The sequence below is a fragment of the Rhinolophus ferrumequinum genome, chromosome 24 (assembly GCF_004115265.2).
Source record: "Rhinolophus ferrumequinum isolate MPI-CBG mRhiFer1 chromosome 24, mRhiFer1_v1.p, whole genome shotgun sequence".
NCBI classification, from domain to species: Eukaryota; Metazoa; Chordata; class Mammalia; order Chiroptera; family Rhinolophidae; genus Rhinolophus; species Rhinolophus ferrumequinum.
The window spans coordinates 3,573,052-3,596,344 of record NC_046307.1 but is presented as its reverse complement, the minus strand read 5'-3'; the positions used below and the strand labels follow the sequence as shown (position 1 = coordinate 3,596,344).

At 55.9% G+C, this 23,293-nt stretch overlaps 1 protein-coding gene across 4 annotated transcripts in view; it reads left to right on the top strand.

Annotated features, from left to right (window-relative positions):
- The window catches only part of FLT4 (fms related receptor tyrosine kinase 4), a 42,355-nt gene extending 26,147 nt beyond the window's left edge, over nt 1-16,208 (top strand). For 3 of the 4 annotated variants that reach the window (XM_033096849.1, XM_033096847.1, XM_033096848.1), the window contains exons 14-30: nt 101-247; nt 345-476; nt 656-762; nt 1,042-1,177; nt 1,650-1,754; nt 2,084-2,197; nt 2,381-2,469; nt 2,590-2,740; nt 3,235-3,329; nt 3,693-3,815; nt 5,464-5,575; nt 6,634-6,733; nt 7,037-7,142; nt 7,644-7,789; nt 9,339-9,453; nt 10,514-10,599; nt 15,488-16,208. In XM_033096849.1, the coding sequence (XP_032952740.1) occupies nt 101-247; nt 345-476; nt 656-762; nt 1,042-1,177; nt 1,650-1,754; nt 2,084-2,197; nt 2,381-2,469; nt 2,590-2,740; nt 3,235-3,329; nt 3,693-3,815; nt 5,464-5,575; nt 6,634-6,733; nt 7,037-7,142; nt 7,644-7,789; nt 9,339-9,453; nt 10,514-10,599; nt 15,488-15,689 (2,066 nt within the window). In that variant the 3' untranslated portion in view covers nt 15,690-16,208. The remainder of the gene's footprint in view (nt 1-100; nt 248-344; nt 477-655; nt 763-1,041; nt 1,178-1,649; nt 1,755-2,083; nt 2,198-2,380; nt 2,470-2,589; nt 2,741-3,234; nt 3,330-3,692; nt 3,816-5,463; nt 5,576-6,633; nt 6,734-7,036; nt 7,143-7,643; nt 7,790-9,338; nt 9,454-10,513; nt 10,600-15,487) is intronic. The other variant, XM_033096850.1, reaches the window with a different exon arrangement.
- The last annotated feature ends 7,085 nt before the right edge of the window (nt 16,209-23,293 follow it).

Here is a 23,293-nt window from a genome sequence, read left to right as displayed (position 1 = left end):
GCAGTCTGCTCCCCGCACCCTCCGCTCCGTGGAGGGCCCCTTCCCAGTGCCCTCTGGCTTTGGGCATTCCACTTAGCTCCCTCGTGACTCCTGCCCCCAGCCCTGGAAGCCCCGCGGCTCACGCAAAACTTGACTGACCTCCTGGTGAACGTGAGCGACTCCCTGGAGATGCGGTGCCCAGTGGCCGGGACGCACGTGCCCAGCATCGTGTGGTACAAAGACGAGAGGCTGCTGGAGGAAGAGTCCGGTAGGGGGTGGACCTGAGAAAAGGGCGGAGTGTGGAGGCTCATGAAGCCAAGGCTCCAGGCCCATCTGAACTCCAACCTCCACCCCGCCCCCTGCAGGAATCGACCTGGCAGACTCGAACCAGAAGCTGAGCATTCAGCGTGTGCGCGAGGAGGACGCGGGCCACTACCTGTGCAGTGTGTGCAACGCCAAGGGCTGCGTCAACTCTTCTGCCAGCGTGGCTGTAGAAGGTCTGGCCTCCCTCCCGCGCCCCTGTGCCCACCTCCTGCCCTCACTTGGTGCCTTGTTGTGGCCACCTTGTGCAAGTCGTGCCCACCAGAAGGGGTGCTTTCCGCGGGGTGCACCCTCTCCCCCTACACGCACGTACGCACGTACGCACGCACTCACATTCGCCTTTCTGCCCACGCAGGCTCCCAGGATAAAGGCAGCATGGAGATCATAATCCTCGTGGGCACCGGGGTCATCGCGGTCTTCTTCTGGTTGCTGCTCCTCCTTATCTTCTGTAACATGAGGAGGGTGAGTGCTGCTCTCCCCAGCTCCTCATGAGGGTTCTCTTCACCCTGGCCAGCCTGTAAGATAAGGAATAAGGTCCCTGTCCTGGCTCACCTGGAAGCACCTTCTCCCTGGAAGTCTCCCTGACTTCTCCATGCTGGGCTCTTATGCAACCAGAGGTTATTTGTCCCACTGTCTCCTTGATTGAGAGCCCTGAGGAGATCCCATCTGTCCTGGGCGAAGTTTTACCCAGGCCATAGCAGCACGGCCTACCCAGTGAGCTGTCTCCACCCCCACCTCCAGCCAGCCCACGCAGACATCAAGACCGGCTACCTGTCCATTATCATGGACCCCGGGGAGGTGCCTCTGGAGGAGCAGTGTGAATACCTGTCCTATGATGCCAGCCAGTGGGAGTTCCCCCGGGAGCGGCTGCACCTCGGTGAGGCCAGCACCCAGTCTGCCCCACCCACCCTGTCCTATCTGGCAGAGGCAGTTCCAGCTGCTGTGGGGCCAGCAGGCTGGAGCCCTGAAATGCATCCATTTTCAGAACTCATGCCAGAAAGTCCTGCCTGGCCCTCACCTGGCCTGACCTGACCATCTGGGAGTGAATCCCCAGAACCACAGCCAGGGCTCCCAGTTCCCAGGCCCCAGAGGTCACCATGTCCTGCTGCTCTGAGCTGGGTGGACCTACCACACCTGCTGGGAGAGGATGCAGGCCTTCCTGTCTGCCTCTCCTCTCGCTTTGCCCGCTCAGCTCTCCAGGCTCTTCCTGTTTGGCAGAGGGGCTCCCGACCTTCCTCCCCCTCCTGGGCCTTCCTTCCTGGCCCTCCACACGGGTTGCCCCTGCTGCCCATCTCTCTCCACCCTCACCTCCATGCAGCTCACCTGGAACCGGCTCCCTGCCCCCACAGGGAGAGTCCTGGGCCATGGGGCCTTCGGGAAGGTGGTGGAAGCCTCTGCTTTCGGAATCAACAAGGGCAGCAGCTGTGACACCGTGGCCGTGAAAATGCTGAAAGGTCAGCGGGCAGACGGGGCTGCTGTGCTAGTGAGAAGCAGCGGCTCTGGGTGGGCTGGAGATGCTGTGGTGCAAGAAGAGAAACTGAGGCTCAGAGCCAGGGTTTCACCTAAGGTTCTACAGGGAGTTCATGGAAGTCAGAGCCTGGCCCGGGGCTCAGGTTTGAGTAATCCTTCCCAATCCCACCTGAACTCCCTGCCTCAGAGGGGCGGCTGGGTGGTGCTGGGGACCCTGCAAGAGCGCTGACGGTGCCTTAGATAACTAAGCGCGGGTATTGGGGCCGACGCGGGGTTGGCCTGGCAGCACGTGCATCCCCTCTGTCCCCTCTAGAGGGCGCCACAGCGAGCGAGCACCGCGCTCTGATGTCGGAGCTCAAGATCCTAATCCACATCGGTAACCACCTCAACGTGGTCAACCTTCTGGGGGCGTGCACCAAGCCTAACGGTACCGAGCTCGGGCGCCATGGGGGGAGGGCGCACTGGTCTGCGGGTGCGAAGGGTGGGATGACCTTGGAGAGGGCGGGGGCGGGCCGAGTCGCAGGGTAACTGGGGAGCGGGGGCGTTGCTTTGGTGTTGGTCCACCTGCGTGTCCTTGGTCACATAGCGCCCGGCTTCTGCCCTGCCCCAGGACCCCTCATGGTGATCGTGGAGTTCTGCAAGTACGGCAACCTCTCCAATTTCTTGCGCGCCAAGCGTGAGGCCTTCAGCCCCTACGCGGTAGGTGGGCACCCAGCCAGGGCCAAAGCTCTGCCGTGAGCTGGCCGCCAAAGTGGGCTGGGGGGTTGCCTCTGCCGTGGGCGGCGGAGCCCCCTTCGGACCTGCTTTGTACACCCGCAGGAGAAATCCCCTGAACAACGAAGGCGCTTCCGCGCCATGGTGGAGGGCGCCAAGGCCGACAGGAGGAGGCCTGGGAGCAGCGACAGGGCCCTCTTCACACGGCTGCTGATGGGGAAGGGCGGGGCGGGGCGGGCCCCTCGGGTCCAAGAAGGTAAGAGTCCGGCTTCCCCTTGCCCAGGATGTCTGGCAGGCACCATGATGCCTTATGATCAGGGGACTGGGATAATCCAGCCTTGCTCTCGTGGAGGGCATCACATGGGAGAGCAAGTAATGGCTGCTGCCTTAGGAAGGGAGGACGCCTCAGGGACAGTTTTCATAGAGACTTTTGACATTTGATTTGGGCGTCACTGGATAAATAAGAGTTTGCCTTGCAGACAGGGAGGGAGAGCAGACATAGCAGTTGCAAAGGTCCAGTGGTGCAGCAGTATTCACTGACCTGGCAGTTTTTAGTGGGTATTGCAGAGAGTGGGCACTGAAGGGTGGAGAGGGGGACTGCATGCTTGTTAGCTAATGCCAGGGGCCTCAGGGGCCCCACCAAGAGAGATGCAGCCAGGGTTGGGTGAACAAACACTTCCTTTGGGGCAGCATAGAAGATGGGGGTCATGGAGGGGAGCCCTCCTGAGCTTACCTTGCTCCTTTGTGCAGCTGAGGACCTGTGGCTGAGCCCGCTGACCATGGAAGACTTGGTCTGCTACAGCTTCCAGGTGGCCCGAGGGATGGAGTTCCTGGCCTCCCGCAAGGTGACTGCGCCAGCAGGCCCTGCAGAGTGCAGAAGGGCACAGACCCACTGGCATGGTGCACAGTCCTAGCTAACCCTACAGTGATCCCATGGTGGAGGTACAGCTCTCCCACTTGGCAGAGAAGGAAACAGCCCAAAGCCTGGAAACGACTTCCCAAGATTTCCGGCTAGTCAGTGGCAGAACTGAACGTGGACTCAGTGTCTGTCCCACCTACAGCCTCCTTTGCCACAACTCCATGAGTCCACTCCATGGAGAGTCCTGGGGGTGCACAAATCTGTGCTGGAAGGAGCAGAGCAGGGCCCCAGCATGGGTGTGGCCTTAGGGGCCTGCGCTGACTGCCCCTCCACCTCCTCTGGCCCCCAGTGCATCCACAGAGACCTGGCTGCTCGGAACATTTTGCTCTCTGAAAGCGACGTGGTGAAGATCTGTGACTTCGGCCTGGCCCGGGACATCTATAAGGACCCCGACTACGTGCGCAAAGGCAGCGTGAGTACAGGCTACGTGCCTCTTTCCAGGAGCAGGTGGGGTGCTCACCAGCGGCAACATGGAAAGTCTGAGGGAACCCAAAATACCTGCAGGAACCCAAGTACCCGCCCCCCCACACACACACACACACACCTGGTTGAAGTGGTGTTTGTCAGGTTTCTCCACTATAGAGTGTTGGAATGTTCTGTTAAGAATATTCTAGTTAGGTGAATTACTGTGATAATTGCTTGGGCTTTCGGTATTTAAGTAAGTTACGTCAGTATAGTGCTCATTGAATGTTAAGTGTTTTTACAAATAATATATCCGGAGCTAAGCATTAAATTTTTAAAATGTTCAAGTTTTATACATTTTCATTTCTCTTTGGTGAAAACCTTGAAGTAGGATTGCTGAGTTAAGTGATTAAGTATGTTTAACTTTGTAAGAAACTGCCAAATTGTTTTCCAAAGTGACTCTATCATTTTACATTCTTACCAGCAAGATAGGAGTTTCAGAGGCTGCATGCACGTTTTCACCAGTACTTGGTATTATCAGTCTTTTTAATGTTAGTCATTTTCAGTGGGTGTGAGGAGTGGGGACAGGGGCTGAGGAGCAGGGAACATGGTGCTCTGATTGAAGCTGTTCTGGCCCACGTCTTGGTTCCTTAGTTGTACACTGACTCCCATGCCTGCCCTGTGGGGGCTGCACGTGAAGAGGTGGACCCTGCATAGTGTCCATCCTGGAAATGGACCAGCTAGGTGTAGGGCGGTCATAGAAAAGTCCATGGGTGCTAGGTGAAGTGTGTGTCTTGGCGCTCAGAGGCAGCCAGACAGATACTTGAATGAGCACCCACAGCGCATTAAGGGTTTGCCCTGAAAGAGGAAGGAAGAGGACTACAGGGAGGGAGGCAATGGCCAGGATGGGTCCGGGCTGTGACAGGACACTAGGTAGAAGACTTTTGTCTTTCACTCTAACTCACAAGATATGTGGGGGCGTGTGGAGGGGAGGGGCAGGTGTGTAGGGCGTGTGGAGGTGAGGGGCAGGTGTGCGGGGCGTGTGGAGGTGAGGGGCAGGTGTGCGGGGTGTGTGGAGGTGAGGGGCAGGTGTGCGGGGCGTGTGGAGGTGAGGGGCAGGTGTGCGGGGCGTGTGGAGGTGAGGGGCAGGTGTGCGGGGCGTGTGGAGGTGAGGAGCAGGAGTGCATCCAGAAGGCCCCTCCGTGGTTGTGAGGAAACAGGAGTGGAGGTGCTGGCGTGAAGGGAGAGGCCATGGTGCGCAGGGCTCCCAGGTGGAGGCCATCAGTGGGAGAGACGGATGATGGGGAAGCACATCGGGAGCCACAGGAGGAGGGTCAGGAGTGCCATCAAGCTTTCAGTGTGCGGACCAAGTGAGTAGATGAGGTGGGAGGAGGAGGACCTGCAGGGACCTGGACCCTCCAGAGAGAGTGCAGGGGCAGAGAGGGCCACAGGGACCCAGGCCAGCATCAGGGAAGAAGCCTCCAAGGAGGTGACAGGCACCTGGGATGGGAGGTGGGCAAATTACAGGAGCCACCCGAAGGAGCACACAAGTGGGTGTGGCCAGCAAGCCTTCCTGGGTGCTGGCCCCAGTGTCCTGGGGAAACTAGGGACTGGAGGGCGGCCTCCCTGAGGGGACACACTTACTTTGCCTCCTGCAGGCCCGGCTGCCCCTGAAGTGGATGGCGCCTGAGAGCATCTTTGACAAGGTGTACACCACGCAGAGCGATGTGTGGTCCTTTGGGGTGCTGCTCTGGGAGATCTTCTCCCTGGGTGAGTACAGGGAGGGCAAGAGAGGTACAGACGCAGTTACAGGCTGCAGGTTGCACGTTGCACTACCAGCCCTTGTGGTGCCAGGGGCTGGGTGGCCCAGAGGTGTGCCCTGGAGCAAGCAGCCTAGGCCCTTCTGAGGCAGGTGGTTCGAGAGTCCCCTTCCTACCCCCGCAACACGGGACACCCTGGTGGGGTGGAATGCTCCAGCCTGTGCCAAGACAGAGCTCGTGTTCACTCGGCAGGTCCCAGACCCTCCCACACCTCTGTGGGGATGCTGCTCCTTCTTCAAGAGCTGGAAGCAGATCGCAGGGAGCTGGGTGCTCACTCTAGGATCCCATTTCTATGAGCCCCAAGTGGGAACCTGGGCCCCATTGGGACCAAGATGAAGCACATACACTAGGGAGGGGGCAAGGCAGTGAACAAGTGGGAAAGGGACAGTGGCCACTGTGATGAGTGCTATTGCTAAAGTGAGGAGGGTGGTAGTGTGAGCTGGAGGGGCCGGGTGGGCTGGGCATGGCCCGGCTGGTGAAAGGGGTGTGGTGAGCAGGCGGGCCTGGGAGGACAGTGATCGGGAGGGGTGGGCAGCCAGACCCCGGGTTCCCACATGCTGGAGGTGGGCAGGCTCGGTAGGGCTGGAGTCAGGAGATGCAGGAGAGGTAGCAGAGATGGCCACACCAGGTGCGGTGAGGACCTGGAATTTAATGGGAGCCATGCAGGGATTTGAGAGAGGGCGGGAGCTGTCTGACTCGTGTTTTAAGAGGGTAGCTGCTAAAGGGCAGAGGGAGACGAAAAGGCCCTTAGGACCCTGATGATTCGGGAACCTGTTTTCACTAATATGTCTCTAACGAGTAAATGTTCATGGCAAGCCTCGTAGCTGATGTCACCATCCTCTTTAAGCCAAATGAAGCACTGGCACTGGGGGAGGGAGCGCCTTGCCAGGCCCTGCCAGGAGCTGTGGGACCCGCCCCCTCCCATGGGGCCAGCAGAGGCGATTTGGAAGCTGGGCTAAGCATCAGGTGCCTGCTCCCCTCACACACCCACCCCATTCCTGCCGTCAGGGGCCTCCCCGTACCCTGGAGTGCAGATCAATGAGGAGTTCTGCCAGCGGCTGAAAGAGGGCACCCGGATGAGGGCCCCAGAGCTGGCCACTCCCGCCATGTGAGTCTCCTGCTGGCCAAGCAGGCTTTGGGGGACAGGAAAGGTGGGCATTAGGAGCGGTGTGGGCATGAGAGGGTGTGTGCAGGCGCAGGAAGGAGGGAGTAAGGAGGTGTGCAGGCAGGGCTGGGGTGGATGCCTTGAGACATATTCTCTCCCTCTACCCTTCTCCTCTGCCAGGCAGGAGGGACACCAGTGCCTGAGCCCTGGGGGTGGGGGCAGGTGGGCGTGAGGACAGAGGTTCAGGGCTGGGCCTGCGGGTACAGGGTGCGGCCCTCTGACCCCAGTCCAGCCACTTTCCTGCAGACGCCGCCTCATGCTGAGCTGCTGGTCCGGAGACCCCAAGGAGAGGCCTGCATTCTCAGAGCTCGTGGACATCCTGGGCGACCTGCTCCAGGGCAGGGGCCAGCAGGTAAGCCCCTCTTGGCCCTGTCCTGCTGCAGCAAGCTCTGGCCCCCACCCTGGGGCCATCATGTGGATGGTCAGAGCCCATCTTGGCCCACCAGGAGCCCCCATCTCCCGACGGAAGGGTGGCATGTCCCTCCACCCCCCTCTCCACACCTCCACCTGCCCATTCCCTGCCTTCACCTTGTGTGTCTGTCCCCATGGGACATGCTGTCCAGCCTCAGGGGCTGGGGACGGGCACTTGGCATCCAGTTCTGCCTCAAGAAGAGGGCGGGAAGAGCTGGCGCTGGTCCCTGAGGCTGCAGAGCAGGGGCCCTGGGGAGGGTGCTCCTGCCTGCCGCCTCCTCTGGGGTTCTCAGAGCCCAGAACTTCTCAGGTCAGGAACCTCAGCAGTCTCCAGTGCAGGGGTGGGGCTGAGGGGACACGGAGGGAAGGGAGGGGGGACGGGGGCGGGGGGAGGGGTGGGGGGCCGTCTGATCCTGGCCGCCTCTCCCATTCTTGCCACCAGGGGGAGGAGGAGGACTGCTTGGCGCCCTGCAGCTCAAGCTTGGAGGAGGGCAGCTTCCTGCAGGCGTCCACCGTGGCCCTCCACGTCCCCGAGGTCGATGCCCCCGAGGAGAGCAGCGCACGGAACCTGCACAGCCTAGCCGCCAGGTCAGCGGCCCTCCCTGGGTCCAGGGGTTCCCTGAGGCAGGCAGGGAGAAAACAGTTATTCTCGTCAGTCATCAAGGAGAAAGCAAACTGCAAGGACTTGAGAGAACACTGTTCGCCAACTCAAAGAGTCAAGTGATCTTAGAGGGCAGTGCTGGTGTTGGTGACGCTCTCCTGGGCAGGCTTAGGGAGCTGCAGGGCCACATGGCCTTGGGGATTTGCTTCTCACTGTGCCTCCTGGCTCCTTCTCTCTGCCCTCCAGCATCCTTGCACCCCCTCCCAGACTCTCTTTCCAATTTTGAAGGAGTGCCCATCTGGGGTACAGTGCCCAGGCCAGCTCCACATTGCAGGAAAAGAAAAGGGAGGGGGGATGAGTCCCAAGGGACCCTGGGAGCAGGGCAAGCCACCCACTAACTGGAATTCAGGATTGAGAACGTAGCTACATCAGAGGTCTCTTGTGATGGCTGTTTACACTCCACATTCTCGCTGGTGTCACTGAGAGGAAGGCAGTGAGACACCTGCCCATTTGCCCAATGCAGAACAGGGCCAGGCCTGGGGACAGGAACGGCCAGCTGGCTCTTTCCACCAACTCCTCAACATGCACGTACATATATGTGTGTGCACACACACATACACACATACAACACATGCATGCACACACATGTATACACACAATACACATGCACACACATGTGTGTACATGCACACATGCACAGCGCATATATACACACATGCACACATATATACACATACACATGAAAATGCACACACATACACACATATACATGCATACACACAACACACGCACATACACACAGCACACACATACATGCACATATGCATATATATAAACATGCACACACATACACACATGCACACGTGCATACACATAGCACCCACATGCACAGATGCACATATACATACACATACACACACAGACACACACATAGACATTTACTCATGCACACACATACATATACACACATACTACACATGCACACACAGCACACATGCATACACATACACATGCATGTGCACATGCACATAGCACACACCTGCACGTATACACACATGCACACACGTGCATACACATACACATGCATGTGCACATGCACATAGCACACACCTGCACGTATACACACATGCACACACGTGCATACACATACACATGCATGTGCACATGCACATAGCACACACATGCACGTATACACACATGCACACACGCGTGCGCATGCACGCACACAGGCCTGGAGGTAGAACTGCCTGCCTTGCACAGGGCCACCCATCCTAAGACGAAGGCCTCGCCGGTCTCTCTCCTCACCCGGCTGGGTGCGCTCCCTTCCCTTCTGCACCCTCCCTAGCAGGAGAGGAGAAGTGGCTCAGCGAGAGGTTGCTAAGTGTGGGGCACCCAGGGAGGAACCCAGAGCAGCACTCCAGCCCCAAGCTTGGGGTCCTTCCCAAGAGGGTGCAGGAGTTGAGGGGAAAGGTGGCCAGAGCTTTCAGGAGGGCTGCTGGCGTGGGTTTCTTCAGCACCCTCTGTTTTCCCCCACAGATACTACAATTGTGTGTCCTTTCCTGGGTATCTGGCCAGAGAGACCCAGGGTTCCTCCAGGATGAAAACATTCGAAGAATTTCCCATGACTGCAACGACCTACAAGGCCTCTGGGGTACGTGGGAGGGGCTGTGCACCCCAGATCGTGGTCTCTGGGCTCTGCCTGCAGGCAGGCGCATGTCAGGAACTCCTGAGGCAAGCGGCAGAAATCAGCTCAGAAAAGGGGGTTGACTGACCCTTGAAATGTCCTGGTTGTACCTCAGTATGTGATGCCAGAGTCTCTTAACAGCTTTGGCCGTGTCCTCCTTACTCATCAGTCCCAGCCCTCTCTCCCAGCAGGGTAGAAACTCCAATGAAAAGACGGCTCCTCCTTCCAGATGGCTCTTGTAGGGTCACCGTTTGGTGGCCACCAAGCCTCATGGCCAGAGGAAAGAGGACAGTGTCACTGGAAGAGGATGCTGGGGTACAAGACACAGGAAAACCACCCGTGTCCTCAGATGCAGTCAAGGGCAGTGCAGCTTTCACAGCTCCGTGCAGCTGGAGCCAGGGTGTCCATTTGGTAAAAGCACAGGCTGAGCCTTGAGTTCCAATGGACACAACCAGGACACCCCAGTCCCAGCCTCCCTCACAGGGGCCTGCTCAGTGAGCACTGGCCTGGGACAAAAGGGCTAGAGCCACACACACCCCGCTCACGTCCCCAGGGACCCTCAGCTCTGAGAAGAATGCAGTTGTCCTCCATGTAATTCAGAATGAACACCACACCAAGTCACACATGATTGAAGGGTGACAAGGCCCTCTAAACCTGGGACGTGTCTGCACGAGGATCATTTTCCTACACAAGGAGCTGCCAGATTCTTTCGACACGTTCCCTGTCCCTTGGAGTGTGCCTGCTCTGCCTGTTTCCTGAGCACATGCACGGCCCCCCAGCGTGCCTGCCTCCAGAGCATGGGCCAGCTGCAGCCCCCAAGCCTCAGTTTCTCCCTCTGGGCCAGGGCATGTGACCCTCACCTGCACGCTCCAGTTAGGGAACAGACGCCCATTTCCTGCTCACTTCCCACAGGACAGGGGTCAGGTCGGCAGCAGTGCAGACCCACATGGCCCCATTCTGCCTGGGGGCAGCTGCCTGCAGCCCGGCCTCGTGGGGCCCACAGCCTTGTCTTATTCTCTCCACACAGGATAACCAGACAGACAGTGGAATGGTGCTGGCCTCCGAGGAGTTTGAGCGGCTAGAGAGCAAGCACAGACAAGAAGGCGGGCTCAGGTAGGGCTTCCTGAGCTTTCTCCCCTGCAAGGGGCCTGGGGAGGTAGGCTAGGCCTGCGCGTGCCTGTCACTTTCTTACTTGAAACTTTTCATGGCTCCCTATTGCTTTTTCCTGTGTTCAAGGCAAGCCTCTCTGGAACTCCAGGCCTTTGGCTACCAGCCTTCCCAAAGGAGCCCCCTCCTCCATCACCTCCTTGACCCAGCACACCTGGTTCTGGTCCCCATACCTCCCTTCCATTTGACAGATACTCAGACACCACCTGTTTGTAAAGTATGATTGACCATGTGGAGTGCACATACACAACCCTCCCCCAGCCAGGGAGGGCCACCACCATCCCCGGCGCCCCAGAACTTAGCCCAGTGGTCTCAGGAGCCAGACAGATCACATGACCTGGAGCTGGCTAGTGTCATGTGATAAGAATACAGTTACAGAGAAATCCTCACTCGTGTGCCTATACAGTTGGTGACCTGGATCGGTGACCACCATTGGCCCAAGAAAATAGTCACCCCCCAAAAAAAACCATGAATATTTAAACTATACATAGTTAAATATCTACTGATTCACTATTAATTGACTTGCACATAATTGTTTAAATGACAGGACCTACAATATCGTACGAAACGGCTCTTTTCTGCTTTCTTCAGACCGCTCACTTCCACCTTTGACGTCTGCATCTTTGCCAGGAACCCCTTTTTGAGTTGCCTGACACAGTTGCCCAAAGCCAATCTTGCTTGGCTTCTGCCTATGCTGTTTTGGAATCAATTTATGTGTCGTCACTGAACATTTTGCTCTAAACAAGTATTTATTTGTGTCACATAAGGATAATTGATGTCTTTTCTCACCTCTCTGGTAGGTGTATTTATGACCTTTCCAACTTAACCAATGTCAACCGATGGTGGTTGACACCAATTCAACACCAACAGGAATCCCCAATTTGGGATGCAGTGAAGAAGGAAATTTTATTCCTGGAGTGCAAATAGCTCAACTGTGATGCAGCACAGCTGCAGAAGAGCGGGGCTGTGAGGCAGCTCAATTACAATACAGTGTGACTGTGGGACAGCACGGCTGTCCTCGGGCATGAGGCAGCCCTGGGGGCGCAGCCCCTGTCCAGCGAGTCCGCTCCGCTCTGCTCCACTCTGTTCGGTTCCACTCCAGTCAGTCAAGCCAGGACAGCTCTACTCCACTCTGGTCCACTGAGACATCTCTGACGTTCAGCTCCAGCCAGGGAACCACAGTCTGCAGTCTTTAGTGGAAAGGGAAAGTGTGGTCATTGAGCCAGAAGGGAGCTGCCTTACACAGAGAGAAGTCCCTGTCCTTGGTCCCTTATTGAGGACTCCAAATCCTCACAGATTGATTGGTCCAGAAAACACTGTCCTGATCAGTCAAAATTGAGCCTCTCTGATTAGTTGGTGAAGATACTTATGAGGATATAGCTGCACAGCTCTAATTGGACAGGGAAAGCCTCAGTCCTTTTGGTTAAAATAGGATTTCAGGAACTCCTTTGGAAGGGCTGCCTCAGATGGCAGGAACACACAGCAGGCAGGCTTCTCCCTGAAGTGCAGCTTGTGTGAGAGGCCCTTGTTTAGCAATGGCTGCTAGGCTCTGTTTATAAATTTGAGCCCAGTTAGCCACCAGGAACCCTTCTCAACAGGTACATTTATCCTTGGGGTCAACACCAATTCGGTTATTTTCCCAGCAGCCTATAAAGGGTGAGTTTGCATGACTGTGAACACTGGCATTTGTGGGGTCATGTGCCCAGGCTGTATGGGGCATTTGGGTGTCCTCTTTTGTTTTTATTGATTATCAGGTGACCTCTATTAGTGACCTGTTTCTGGAAAATTAATGCTAATTGCATTGACAGAAATAGTTTTTGGCTGATGTTTCTTTACCAAACAGGATTTTATCTCTCAAAAAAAGTACCATGTTTCCCCAAAAATAAGACCTAGCCAGACCATCAGCTCTAATGCATCTTTTGGAGCAAAAATTAATATAGTAAAATAAGGCCAGGTCTATAATATAATATAATATACTACCAGTCTTATATTAATTTTTGCTCCAAAAGACGCATTAGAGCTGATGGTCCAGCTAGGTCTTATTTTCAGGGAAACATGGTAATTCAGTAACAGGGTAAGCCAGGGGATGATAACTACCTAAATTCAAATCTCCACAGAGCTTCCTAAAAATAACACATGGAATAAGGCCCCTCAGAGCCTGTGCCTGTGACTCACCAGGAGAGAGACTCCTGTTTATGTGTGAGGACGGAACTCAGCCCTAGGAGCAGCAGAGCCAAGCCTGAGCCATGGCGGGAGGAGAGTCAGACGGGGACTGCCCTGGAAGGGGGACTGTGACGAGGTCCTTAGGATAGTGGCTCCAGACTGGGGAGCTAATGAGGGGCTGAGACATGGTGGGAAAAGCAGGGCTCCCAGGGCCAGTCTGGGGCACAGGGGCCACCATCTTGGGAAGGCATTGCTTCTGAAAGGTAGTGAGCAGGAAGGGAGTGTAACCTCAGATGCTTGCTGGTGAAGGAAGAAGAAAGTTGCAGGTGATGAGAATCCTACGTAAGCAAGATCTTACCAAGACCAGAAGACAGACACACACCCAGGGAGCCGATCATTACAAAAACTTCTCACGGCAATGGCAACATTCTGTGCATGAGGTCTTTTGGAAACACGTATGATGAGCCACAAATAAGTCACTTGTGGTCACTTGTCAGGTGCATTCACTTGGCATATGGAACGTTCTCCAAATAAGTGCAAGCACAGAATGTGCCTCAGAAGGGCCTAAGGGGTGAGGAGAGAAGAAGGGTGTTTATCTTCCCAGTCCTTTCCTGTCTGCTGTTAACCCCTGGTCAGCACTCACCCCATGGGGAGTTAAATTGTCCTCACCTCCAGGTTGCTCAACCGGCCCTTTCAGTGGCCACTCAGGATCCCATACCCTGCAGTGTGGCGTTTTATCTACGTCTGTAGGTAAAAGAAAGTTCTGGAATCCCTGGGCTTGTGGCAGGTCAGCATGGCACCAGCACTCCCAGCTAAGTGACTGGCTGGTCCTCGGTGGCGATACGATGAGATATGGCACATAAATGGAGCCTTTGGAAAGGACACAGTTGAAGGGATTCAAGTTGACACCAAAGATGTGGGTCTGATATACACTCCTTAATGAAGAAAGCTAGGAAGCCACCGCAGATCCCTAGTTCCTTCCAGAGTGTCACCCGCTATTTCTGGTCTGGGAAATCCTGACATGAATAATTATGAGTAGAAAAAATATAAGCATGATCCATACAGAGAACAAAAGAGAAAATTAAGATGACAACTTTTTGGTGGATGTAAAGACTCAAAACAATGAAGCAGAGAAAAACTGATACAACACAATTTAAACATATAATTAGACAAGCAGCTGCACCTTGAATCAGAAATTCAAAAATTTAGAATAGAAATGGACAGTGTGAAGATATCAAATGGAAACTGACTAAATTCAAGAAAGAAGTTGAAATATGAAGACCAGGGTACCTAAGAAACAATAAATGTGATCAAACTTACAATGGAGGCAGAAGATGGGGAGTCAAGAAAATAGAAATACATAAATAGATACAAAATATAAAAAAGAAAGTGATACAGAAGTTGAGTAGAAAAGGTCCAGTATGTATTAGGTTAGTGCAAAAGTAGTGGCAGTTTTTGCAGTTATTTTTAACCTTTTAAACTGCAATTACTTTTGCACCAACCTAATATAAAATTCCGTGTTTCCTCAAAAATAAGACCTAGCTGGACCATCAGCTCTAATGCGTCTTTTGGAGCAAAAATTAACATAAGACCCGGTATTATATTATATTATAAAGACTCGGTCTTATAGTATAGTAAAATAAGACCAGGTCTTATATTAATTTTTGCTCCAAAAGACCCATTAGAGCTGATGGTCCAGCTAGGTCTTAATTTCAGGGAAACACGGTTGGAGTCTCTGAGGAAGAAAATGCTGACAGTGGAATATAACTGATCTTTTAAACTTGTAATTCAAGATAATCTCCTAAATAAAAGAAGACCTGAGTCTACATCTGAGAAAACGGGCCCAGATACTAAACTTTGAGATGTTATCTTAGTCAAAGTTTTAGACTTTAAAGATAAACATTCTGGGAATTCAGGCAGAAAGGTCAACTCACGAAGGAAAAAAGGGGGGGTGTCAGATTGGCTTTTCAATAGCACCATGCAAAGCAAAAACAAAAGCAATGAAGCCACATTTTCAAAGCACTGAAAGAATGAGTGCTGAGGAGGGAGCATTGTCAGGCCCTCAGAGGGGGGACTGGGCTGGAATTCAGGGCCTGCTAGGCCCGGCTGAGAACTTCATGCTGAGAGTGACGGGAAGCCATGGCTGGCTGTTGGGAGGAGAAGGACATCTTCTAACTTTAAGGATCTCTGAGAAGTGGGCTGGAGAGAGGCGGGTGTGCTGGGAGGAGATGCACAGAGCATGATGGTGGCAGCTTGCCCCAGACAGGGCAGGACATGGAGACGGGCAGGGTTCCATTTCAAGTTAGGACGGACAGGACTTCCGGATGGATTGGACATGAGGGACGAGGGGAAGGGAGGAAGTAAGGATGACAGCCAGGTGTGTGAACCAGAGTCAGTGCTGGTGTCATTTACGGAGATGGCAAGACTGGGTGAGAAGCAGGTTTGGGGGCATGAAGTTGGATGTTTTCCATTGTCCCACACCCAGGCTTGGGACAGAGAAAATTCCAGTGTTTGCCAACAATCACATCAACCTGGTTTGCTATTTAAGTGGAGTCTGTGTGTTGCTGTTGGCTTTGCACTCAGGTGTGTCCTTGGTGATTCTAATCAGACCTGCCCCAGGTCCTGTCCCTCCTTTCCTCACGTCCTACTGACGTCCCATTCTCTTTCTCAGCAGCTGTAAAGGACCCAGCTGGAATGTGGACGTGACCAGGGTGCATGCTGACCCCCAGGGGCGGCAGCGACGGCCTGACCGGGGCGCCCGGGGAGGCCAGGTGTTCTACAACAGCGAGTATGGGGAACTGGCCGGACCACGTGGGGAGGACGACTGCACCCCCTCGGCCCGAGCGCCCTTCTTTGAAGACAACAGCTACTAGGGAGGCCCAGGCAGGGCCCACAGGGCCCTGGCCTCCCACAGTTGGGGGGCTGTGCCTGGCGGTGTGAGCAGAGGTCTGGAGGCCCAGGCTGGGAACTCATCTCCTTTGGTTCAGCTGGGAGCTGTTTCCTCATTCCTGTCTACACCCTTCCGAGCTACGCAGAGCGAAAACCCAGGCTCCAGGGCTCCCTGGACACTGTCACCACGCCTGCCCAGAGCCGCCCACGGACCCCCAGGGCCCTTCTCCTTTCAGATCACATTCCGTTTAGTTCCGTGTGTACCGCTGGGCCAGGCACTCCCATGGGAACGTCCCTCTGGCCTGTGCTCACCATGGTGGGTGGTGGCGGGATCCCTGATTCTTGACAGTCACACGTGATCGAGGTGGATCCAGACTTGAGCTGCAGCCTCCCAGCCCCTTCCCCAAACACCGTCCCTTCCACACAGCCCTTCCTTCCCTTGGGGAGGCCTTCACTCGCCTCTCCAGGGCTGAAGAGAATATGCCATATCCCTGTCTCAAAGTACAAAGCCTCCCCTGAGCCCAGCCAAACAGCCATCTGGGGGCAGTGGTCCCTGCAGCACTTCCAGTGACAACTGCCTTCCCCCGACTGTGAGAACGCTTCTACAGATGTTTTTCATTAGAACTTCAGAGACTGTTTGAGCGGCTGTGAATTTACTTTTCAGAACTTCAGTCTGAAGGGAGCCCAGGGAAGGTCTCTCTGAATCCGGGCGATTCTTGCCCCTGACGTGCAGTTGGCGCCATCGTAGCAGATGCAGACGCAGCCCCAGCGCCTTTGCCTGGCCCGGCATCAGCATCGTGAGGAGCAGCCGATGGCCCAGAACAACCCCACTTGAGAGACTCCTGGTTCTTCCCTCTGGGGCTTGGCTCTGCCACCGAAGGCACATCCCACACTGTGAACGTCCTTATGAGGGGTGAACACCATGGATTCCACCCAGGAAGGCTTCAGGGGGGCCCAGAAGACCCACCCAGCATTGCTCCATGCCGTGAGGCAAAGGCCGTTCTTGTGGCCTCAGGGGGACCCATCTTCTGCCCCCTGGCGTGAGATCGGTGACCTGGCATTTCAAGCCTCTGCCCTCACAGGAGAGCAGCCCAGGACGCTCTGGAGATTGAAGCCAGTCTGCTCAGCACCCCCATCCCAGCTCACACTGCCCAGCCCCCCCGCCCCGGCAGGAGAAAGACCCTCTTCCCGGTTAGCAGCACAGAGATTGACACACCCCATCCCCACCCCACGAGACGCTTGCAGGACAGGCGGCCGTGCAGCGAGCAGGGGCTTGCCCACAGACACCCCCCCGTTGTGTATTGTCCTTGAATTTATGTCCAGTACCCCTGTGACTGATCCTCGCTGTCCCCAGGACCTGCTCCTTTGGAGTCACCTGACTGTGAGACTTGGGTTTCAGGCTTACTGGTGGAGGGGTCCAGAGGCTGTTAGAGGAGGCACGCGTGTGACGGAGGTACCGGGCCTGGCCCCCAGGCCTCTCCCCAGGTGTGCACCAGTTGTCTGTCACCTCCCGTTCTGCCACAACTGCACACACAGAAATGTACTGGGAAGGAAACATAAAGAAAGTCCTTGTAAACATGTGCCCCGAAAAGATCTAAAATATTTAACAGGATAATAATAAATTTGATGCCAGTCTTTGAGTTACAATGAATGGGTTCTCTCTTAAGTCCCAGCTCTCTGCAAAGATTTGATTTCACCTTCCTCCTGCCCATCATCAGCCCCACGAGGCCACTGGGCAACCTACCAAAAAAAGGGTGTGAGAGGCTGCTGAGCCTGGACTCCCTCCCCCCAAAGCCACCAGCAGAGGACGCTGGACGCTGCGGAAGCACCAGGACACCAGGAAGTGCCCAGCTCTGTGTGGTGCTCCCCTAATGTTTATGTCTAAAGTGACATGGTACTTTGTCACCTCCTACTAAAGCCAATTGCGGCCCCAGGCTCTCAGCATCGGTGGCCCATAGGCCTGGGAGCACAGCCCAGGCTGGGTCCCTGCTGCCAGCTCCCCACATCTCCTTTCATGAAGCAGGTGCCTGTGATCACTCGGGCTGCCCAGAGGGGTGCAGTGCATGCCCGGGGTCATCTCACTGGTGGAGCATGCGCCTGGACTCCGAGGTGGGGGTCTGAGCTGGGACCCCAGGGAGATGAGCTCCAGCCAGCAGAGTGTGGCAGGGCCCTCCACAGCCCTGCTCAGTAATGTCTGTGTGACATCCCTTCACAAGCAAGCAGTCGGTGCAGTGGTAGCTGTAGATTGGGGTGTGACACTGGCTGTCTGGGTGCAGCCTTAGCAGGCTTCTCAGGAAGGGCTGCCTCAGCAGCATCCCCAAAGGCTCAGGAGGGAAAGCTAGAGATGACCCCTGGATCAGGCATGTGGAGGCCAGACAGGACTGTCAGCACAGGCCTATGGGCACATCGCCCAGGGGAGCAGACAGAGCCAAGCGGAGCTCAGGAGCCAGGGGCCACCCTTTGGGCCAGGCCCTGTACCTGCCGCATCCAGGCCTCTCCCACTCCTTCAGGGCCTCGAGTCTGCTGGGTGCCTGCACCCCACCACCTCTTGGCTGTTTGAGCCTCGTTTTCAACTCAAGTGGGAAGAGCCCCTCCCGACAAAGGCAGTTGGTAATGATGGGTTTGTTGTTGTTGTTACTTCTATAATAAATCTAAATGTGAAAGAAAAGACACCCCCCCCCCCGTTGAGTTTGGACATTTTAACTTTACAATATTATTGGTTGAATTTAGCCACTTTCCCTGGATGAATGCCTCAACCCAGGTGTTGGCCACAGGATGCCAGCCCAAGCACACGTGTGTGGTGGGAAACGGCATCTCCGTGCGCCTGGTTCCAGGTGGGGCTGTGTTCACACTTCTGGGCATCTCTGGTCCTGCCTGGGCTGTACTCAGTGTCTGCAGAGGACCAGGAACTCCAGGTGTGAACGAGAACTCACACAGCCAGAGAAGGGGCCATGAAGGACATGCCACCAGGCAACAGTGCGTTCCCACCTCAAGGTCCCTCGGCCCCTCCCTCTTCCCAGGAACCTTCTCCTCCCCTCCCCTTTCCCCAGTCCCCAGCCTGCCATGGTGCCCACGTACCCTTCCCTTCTCCCCAGCCCGACACTCTTACTTATTTCTGCCAGAGAGCCGTGAATCACCTCCTTTAGGAGAGCCAAAGGCATGCTTGAGTGTCCCCTTGATGCCATTGATTCCATCCTGGCTTTGCACTGACTGTCCCCTCATCCTCAGGCACTGCAGGCTGAGGAACCCAAACCCAGGAGGTGGAGCACCTGGACCCTGCTCTGAGCCACACATTATGTTCTGGGACCCGGCAGTCACCATCCCCACAGAGCTCTCAGGCCAGAGTCCCTGCTGGAAGGAGGGCACATGGGCAGACCTCTGCACAGGAGGAAGATCGGGGCAAAGTCCCTGCTCAGGAGGAAGGAGGGAGCTGAAAGAAGGGCCGGGACATGAGGAGAGGTCGGTGGGGGCCCCTCCTGTAGGGCCTGGAAGCCCAAAAGGAGGAGTTGGATTTTTACTTTAAGGTCAGAGGGAAGTTTGGGGAAGGGGTGATGTACTGCAACTTACATCTGTGCTCTGAGAAGCATCGTGAAGGAGCAGAGGGGTGTCGGCTGAGGCCCAGGTGGGGAGGGGAGCGGCCGAGACCAGAGGAGGGCAGAGGAGACACGGAAGAGGACGAGGAGTTGGTGTTAGCTGGTCTTTATCCATGTTGGTTACACAGAAAAAACCCTTTTCCTAACAGTCCCACAAGAGCAATCCTCCTGCACAAGCACTGGCCTCCTCCGCCCCCCAGGCCACTCCTCCCCAGCAAACCAGGCCGACTCTTGAGGCCTACTGCTCGCTCAGCCAGCAATCGGGCACAGAGTGTCCAAGGTGCTGGCGGCGCCCACAGGGGCCCGCCCCACCAGGTGTCCACATGTAGGTGCAGAGAGAGGACCGCAGCCTCGCCGAGAGGGACGTCTGCCCTGGGGACGACTGAGCCTGAGCCAGCCTGGGCTCTGGGGGCTGCTCAGGGCTAAGAGTGGAGGATGTGGCACCTGACGCTGGGTGACCCTGGGACAGGCACTGCCCCTCAGGCCTCATTTTCCCATCTGTGACTTGCCAACTTGCAGAGCTTTGGTGATGAGATAACAGTTGAAATGCTCCTAAGAATGACCACACTGAGGAGGCAGCCCTGCCCCCATCAAGTCATGTCCTTCAAAAGCAACATTAAAAGTCAACTGGGAAAGACACTGTCTGCAGTGGCATCCAACCCCGACCCCTCCGCGGCATTGACTCACCCGGCTACCATCTCCCAGATACCCATCACCTCATCCATCCGTCATCCATCCATCCATCCATCCATCCATCCATCCATCCATCCATCCATCCATTTCTCTATCCACAGACACCCCTGTCGGGGATCACAGAGAGGTCTTTTGGGGCTGCAGCCATTGAGAATGGCAACAGAAGTATTCTCAGCTAATGTGGGGCTTTCAGTGAGGACAACAGGCAGGGAAGGTGGGAAGCCTGTTTTTAGAATGATGTGAGCAGGGAAAAACAAATTTCCTGTATGAGATATCCCTCGTATGGGAGTTCTGGAAGTCAGGAGTACCCTCTTCATTAGTGTAGGAGCAACTGTCTGCAGCCATCTCTGCAGGGCGAGTGAGTTCCTGTCCTGGACTTCAGTGCTCACCGCTTGTCCCTTCAGAGCCAGCATTGCAGGGGGAGACAGACACCCCTGTACTTTCTAACTAGAGCCAGAAGTGGCAAAGTTTGCCATAAAGCAGACGTGGGGACTAGATATACTAAAGGGGTGATGACAGGGGCCAAGGGAGAAATGCAGCAAGGCCGGGGAGCAGTGAGGGACTCAGAAAACCATGGGGCAGCATCATGAAGGTCCACTTGGCCAGATGGCTGAAGCTCCCAGGGTGACGTCTCTGCATTGCTCTGAGACGCTGCCAGAGTCCATCTGAGCTGGGTTTTGTGCAGCTGAGCAGCTAGGCAGGTCCCTCTGTTAAGACGCAGCTCCCCCTCCGTAGAACAGAGGGCCTGGCCCCCTTGGTCACAGCCAGGTGTCATGGTCATCCATGGCCTCTGAGAAACAGGAGTAACAGAAGGGATTGCTATTAAACCCTTGGGTTTTAAGTGTTCAATCAGCTTTGAGGAGGCCTCACTTTGGGGTGGCAGTGAGTACGTCTCTGGCTGTGGGGCCCTGTTCTGGAGTCTGGGCTGGGACATCGCCTGGGGTGTCATCCAACCCCCTTCCCTTCCCTGACAGGTGGCTGAGCCCTGGTGCACAGAGGCAGCACAGGGTGCCAGCCAGTGAGGGGTCTTCCAGGCCTGAGGGGCACCAGGCCTGGGAAGAGGCCCAGGGAAGCATGTAAACCCACCTAGAACGGGCCAGGGGACGTTAGTAGGTCACTGCTGCTCTCCGAGCTATGTTTCTTCTGGCTGAGAAAGTGACACTGTCCATGCCCCCAATCCCATTCCATTTAGGGAAACACCGCTGGCCTCACGGTCAGTCCATGGGTGGTGGGGCCCCACTCTAGCCCCAAAGTGGTTTGAGGAAGAGCAGGCCAAGGGCCAGGGCCAGAGCAGAAGGGTGACTGGACTCACCTGCCAGCTGACACCCGGAAACTGGACCTAATTATATAGGACATGACTTGGCCACTGCTGCTGTGGTCAGCACAGCCACTCAGAGCAGTGGGACCCTGTGAAAACACGTGGGAGGCCCCTGAGGACAGCAGCTTGGCTCCCTGAGCCAGAATCAGTGTCTGAGGTTTGCTGGCTGCCAGCTTATAACCCCAGGGAAGTCTCCTCTCTGAAACAACAAAACAACCACAGCAACAACAACAGAATTTCCATCTTTGCTTAATTTAAGGTGTGCAGTCCAGCTTTCCCACCACTTTTACCCAGAGCCCACACAGCAAAAACCATGTGGATGGCAGCTGACCCTGCCCACCCGCCCAACCTCCCAGGGACAGGAAAGGGATAAAAGGAAGTGCTCAGTGGGGCCAGATCAATATTGACCCAAGTGAAGGTACCCACAGAGGCAGGAACAGGACACGCTGGTGCCGCTGCCCAGAGCCCCAGGGCCTAGGGAACTGAGTTATGAGGAAGAGGAAGGATCTGGGGTGGGTGCTGGCAGAGATCATGGTGTGACCCCTGGGCAGGACACTGGCTCTGCACCTGGCAGGTGAGTCCAGTCACCCTTCTGCTCTGGCCCTGGCCCTGGCCTGCTCTTCCTCAAGCCACTTTAGGGCTCCACTGGGATGGCCTCATCTCAGCTCCCAGAAGAGTCCTAGACGTGCCCACCTGTTCTCCTGGTGACCACTCATGGCAGGAGAGGGAGGGGTCTTCTCCTGGCTGGTGTGTGGTCCTGGCCTAGAAGGACTCCACTGTGACAGCGGCTGTGCTGGCCAGGGGGTGTCTCAGACCAGGCTATTAGGGGCCCCAGGAAACTGGGGACTCCCTCAGGGCTGCCCACCTGTGCCTACCTCCACGGCACCAGGCCTGCGAGTGCACCAGCTGCAGAGATTGGAATAGGAGCAGTTTATACTTGAGCAACACCACAGACACATCCTAAAGCATAAGATTGTCATGCTGCCCAGGGCTGGCCAAACCAGCCCCCAAACTTTAGTAACCACGGGAGACTACACGACAGAAAGCTAGCAAAAGATGGGCACTGAGAATCCCCCAAGAGAACACTGATGATGCTCAGTAACCAAGACAACAGCCCAGAACGGGGGCTCCTGCTGTCCACAAGGAGCCCCGAGAGGCCCCGCCCTCACTGAGGCCCACAGTCTGCTGCAGGCTACTTAGTGGGATTTCAGACAGGACTCAGAAGCACAGGCGCTGGTCTGGCCAAAAGGAAAGAGAGGCTAAGGGAGCCCCCCAAACCTCAGGGGTGGGGTGCCATGTGTGGCGGCTCCAGCCAGACACGGAGGGGCTGCTGGCCTTGCTCCTTGTGTCACTGCGGGAGACAACTGCCAGACACCCTCTACAGGTGTTTGTTGGAGTCAGAGCCATGAGGGAGGCCCAGGCAGAGGCCGCTGCCAGGTGCCCCTTGGCTCCTGGCCACAGCACCCCACCTGAGCGCCTGGCTGCCGGGCCTGGTGAGCTTCGTGGTCCTTGCACAGCTCAGATTCGGAATTTGGCCCATGCCCTGCGGCCACCAAAGTTCTTGTCTACATTCAGCACTTTATTCCCGAAAGAGCAGGCCAGGTGCCAATGTTTGCTTTGGCCCAAAGGACGTCCTGCAAACATTGCCCAGGACAGGCTGACCGTGTCATCTACAGGAGGGGCACCTCAGTGTCACCCCAGCTCTTTCCCAGCAGGAAGTGGGTCTACAGGAGTGGCTCAGGGAAGCCCAGGTGGATGCTGATGGCCACTGCCCATCCCTGTATCCTCTCCCTGTGCCAGCTGGGCTCTGACAGCATCCTGGGCAGCTCAGCTGGTCTGTCATGGAAGGAGGCCATGCAGAACTTGGGGGTTTGGTGGGCTTAGAACCCCACAGCTATCCATGTCCTACATCCTGAACCTTCAAATGTTACCTTATGCGGAAAAAGAATCTTGGCAGATATGATGCAGCTAATTATCTAATAGG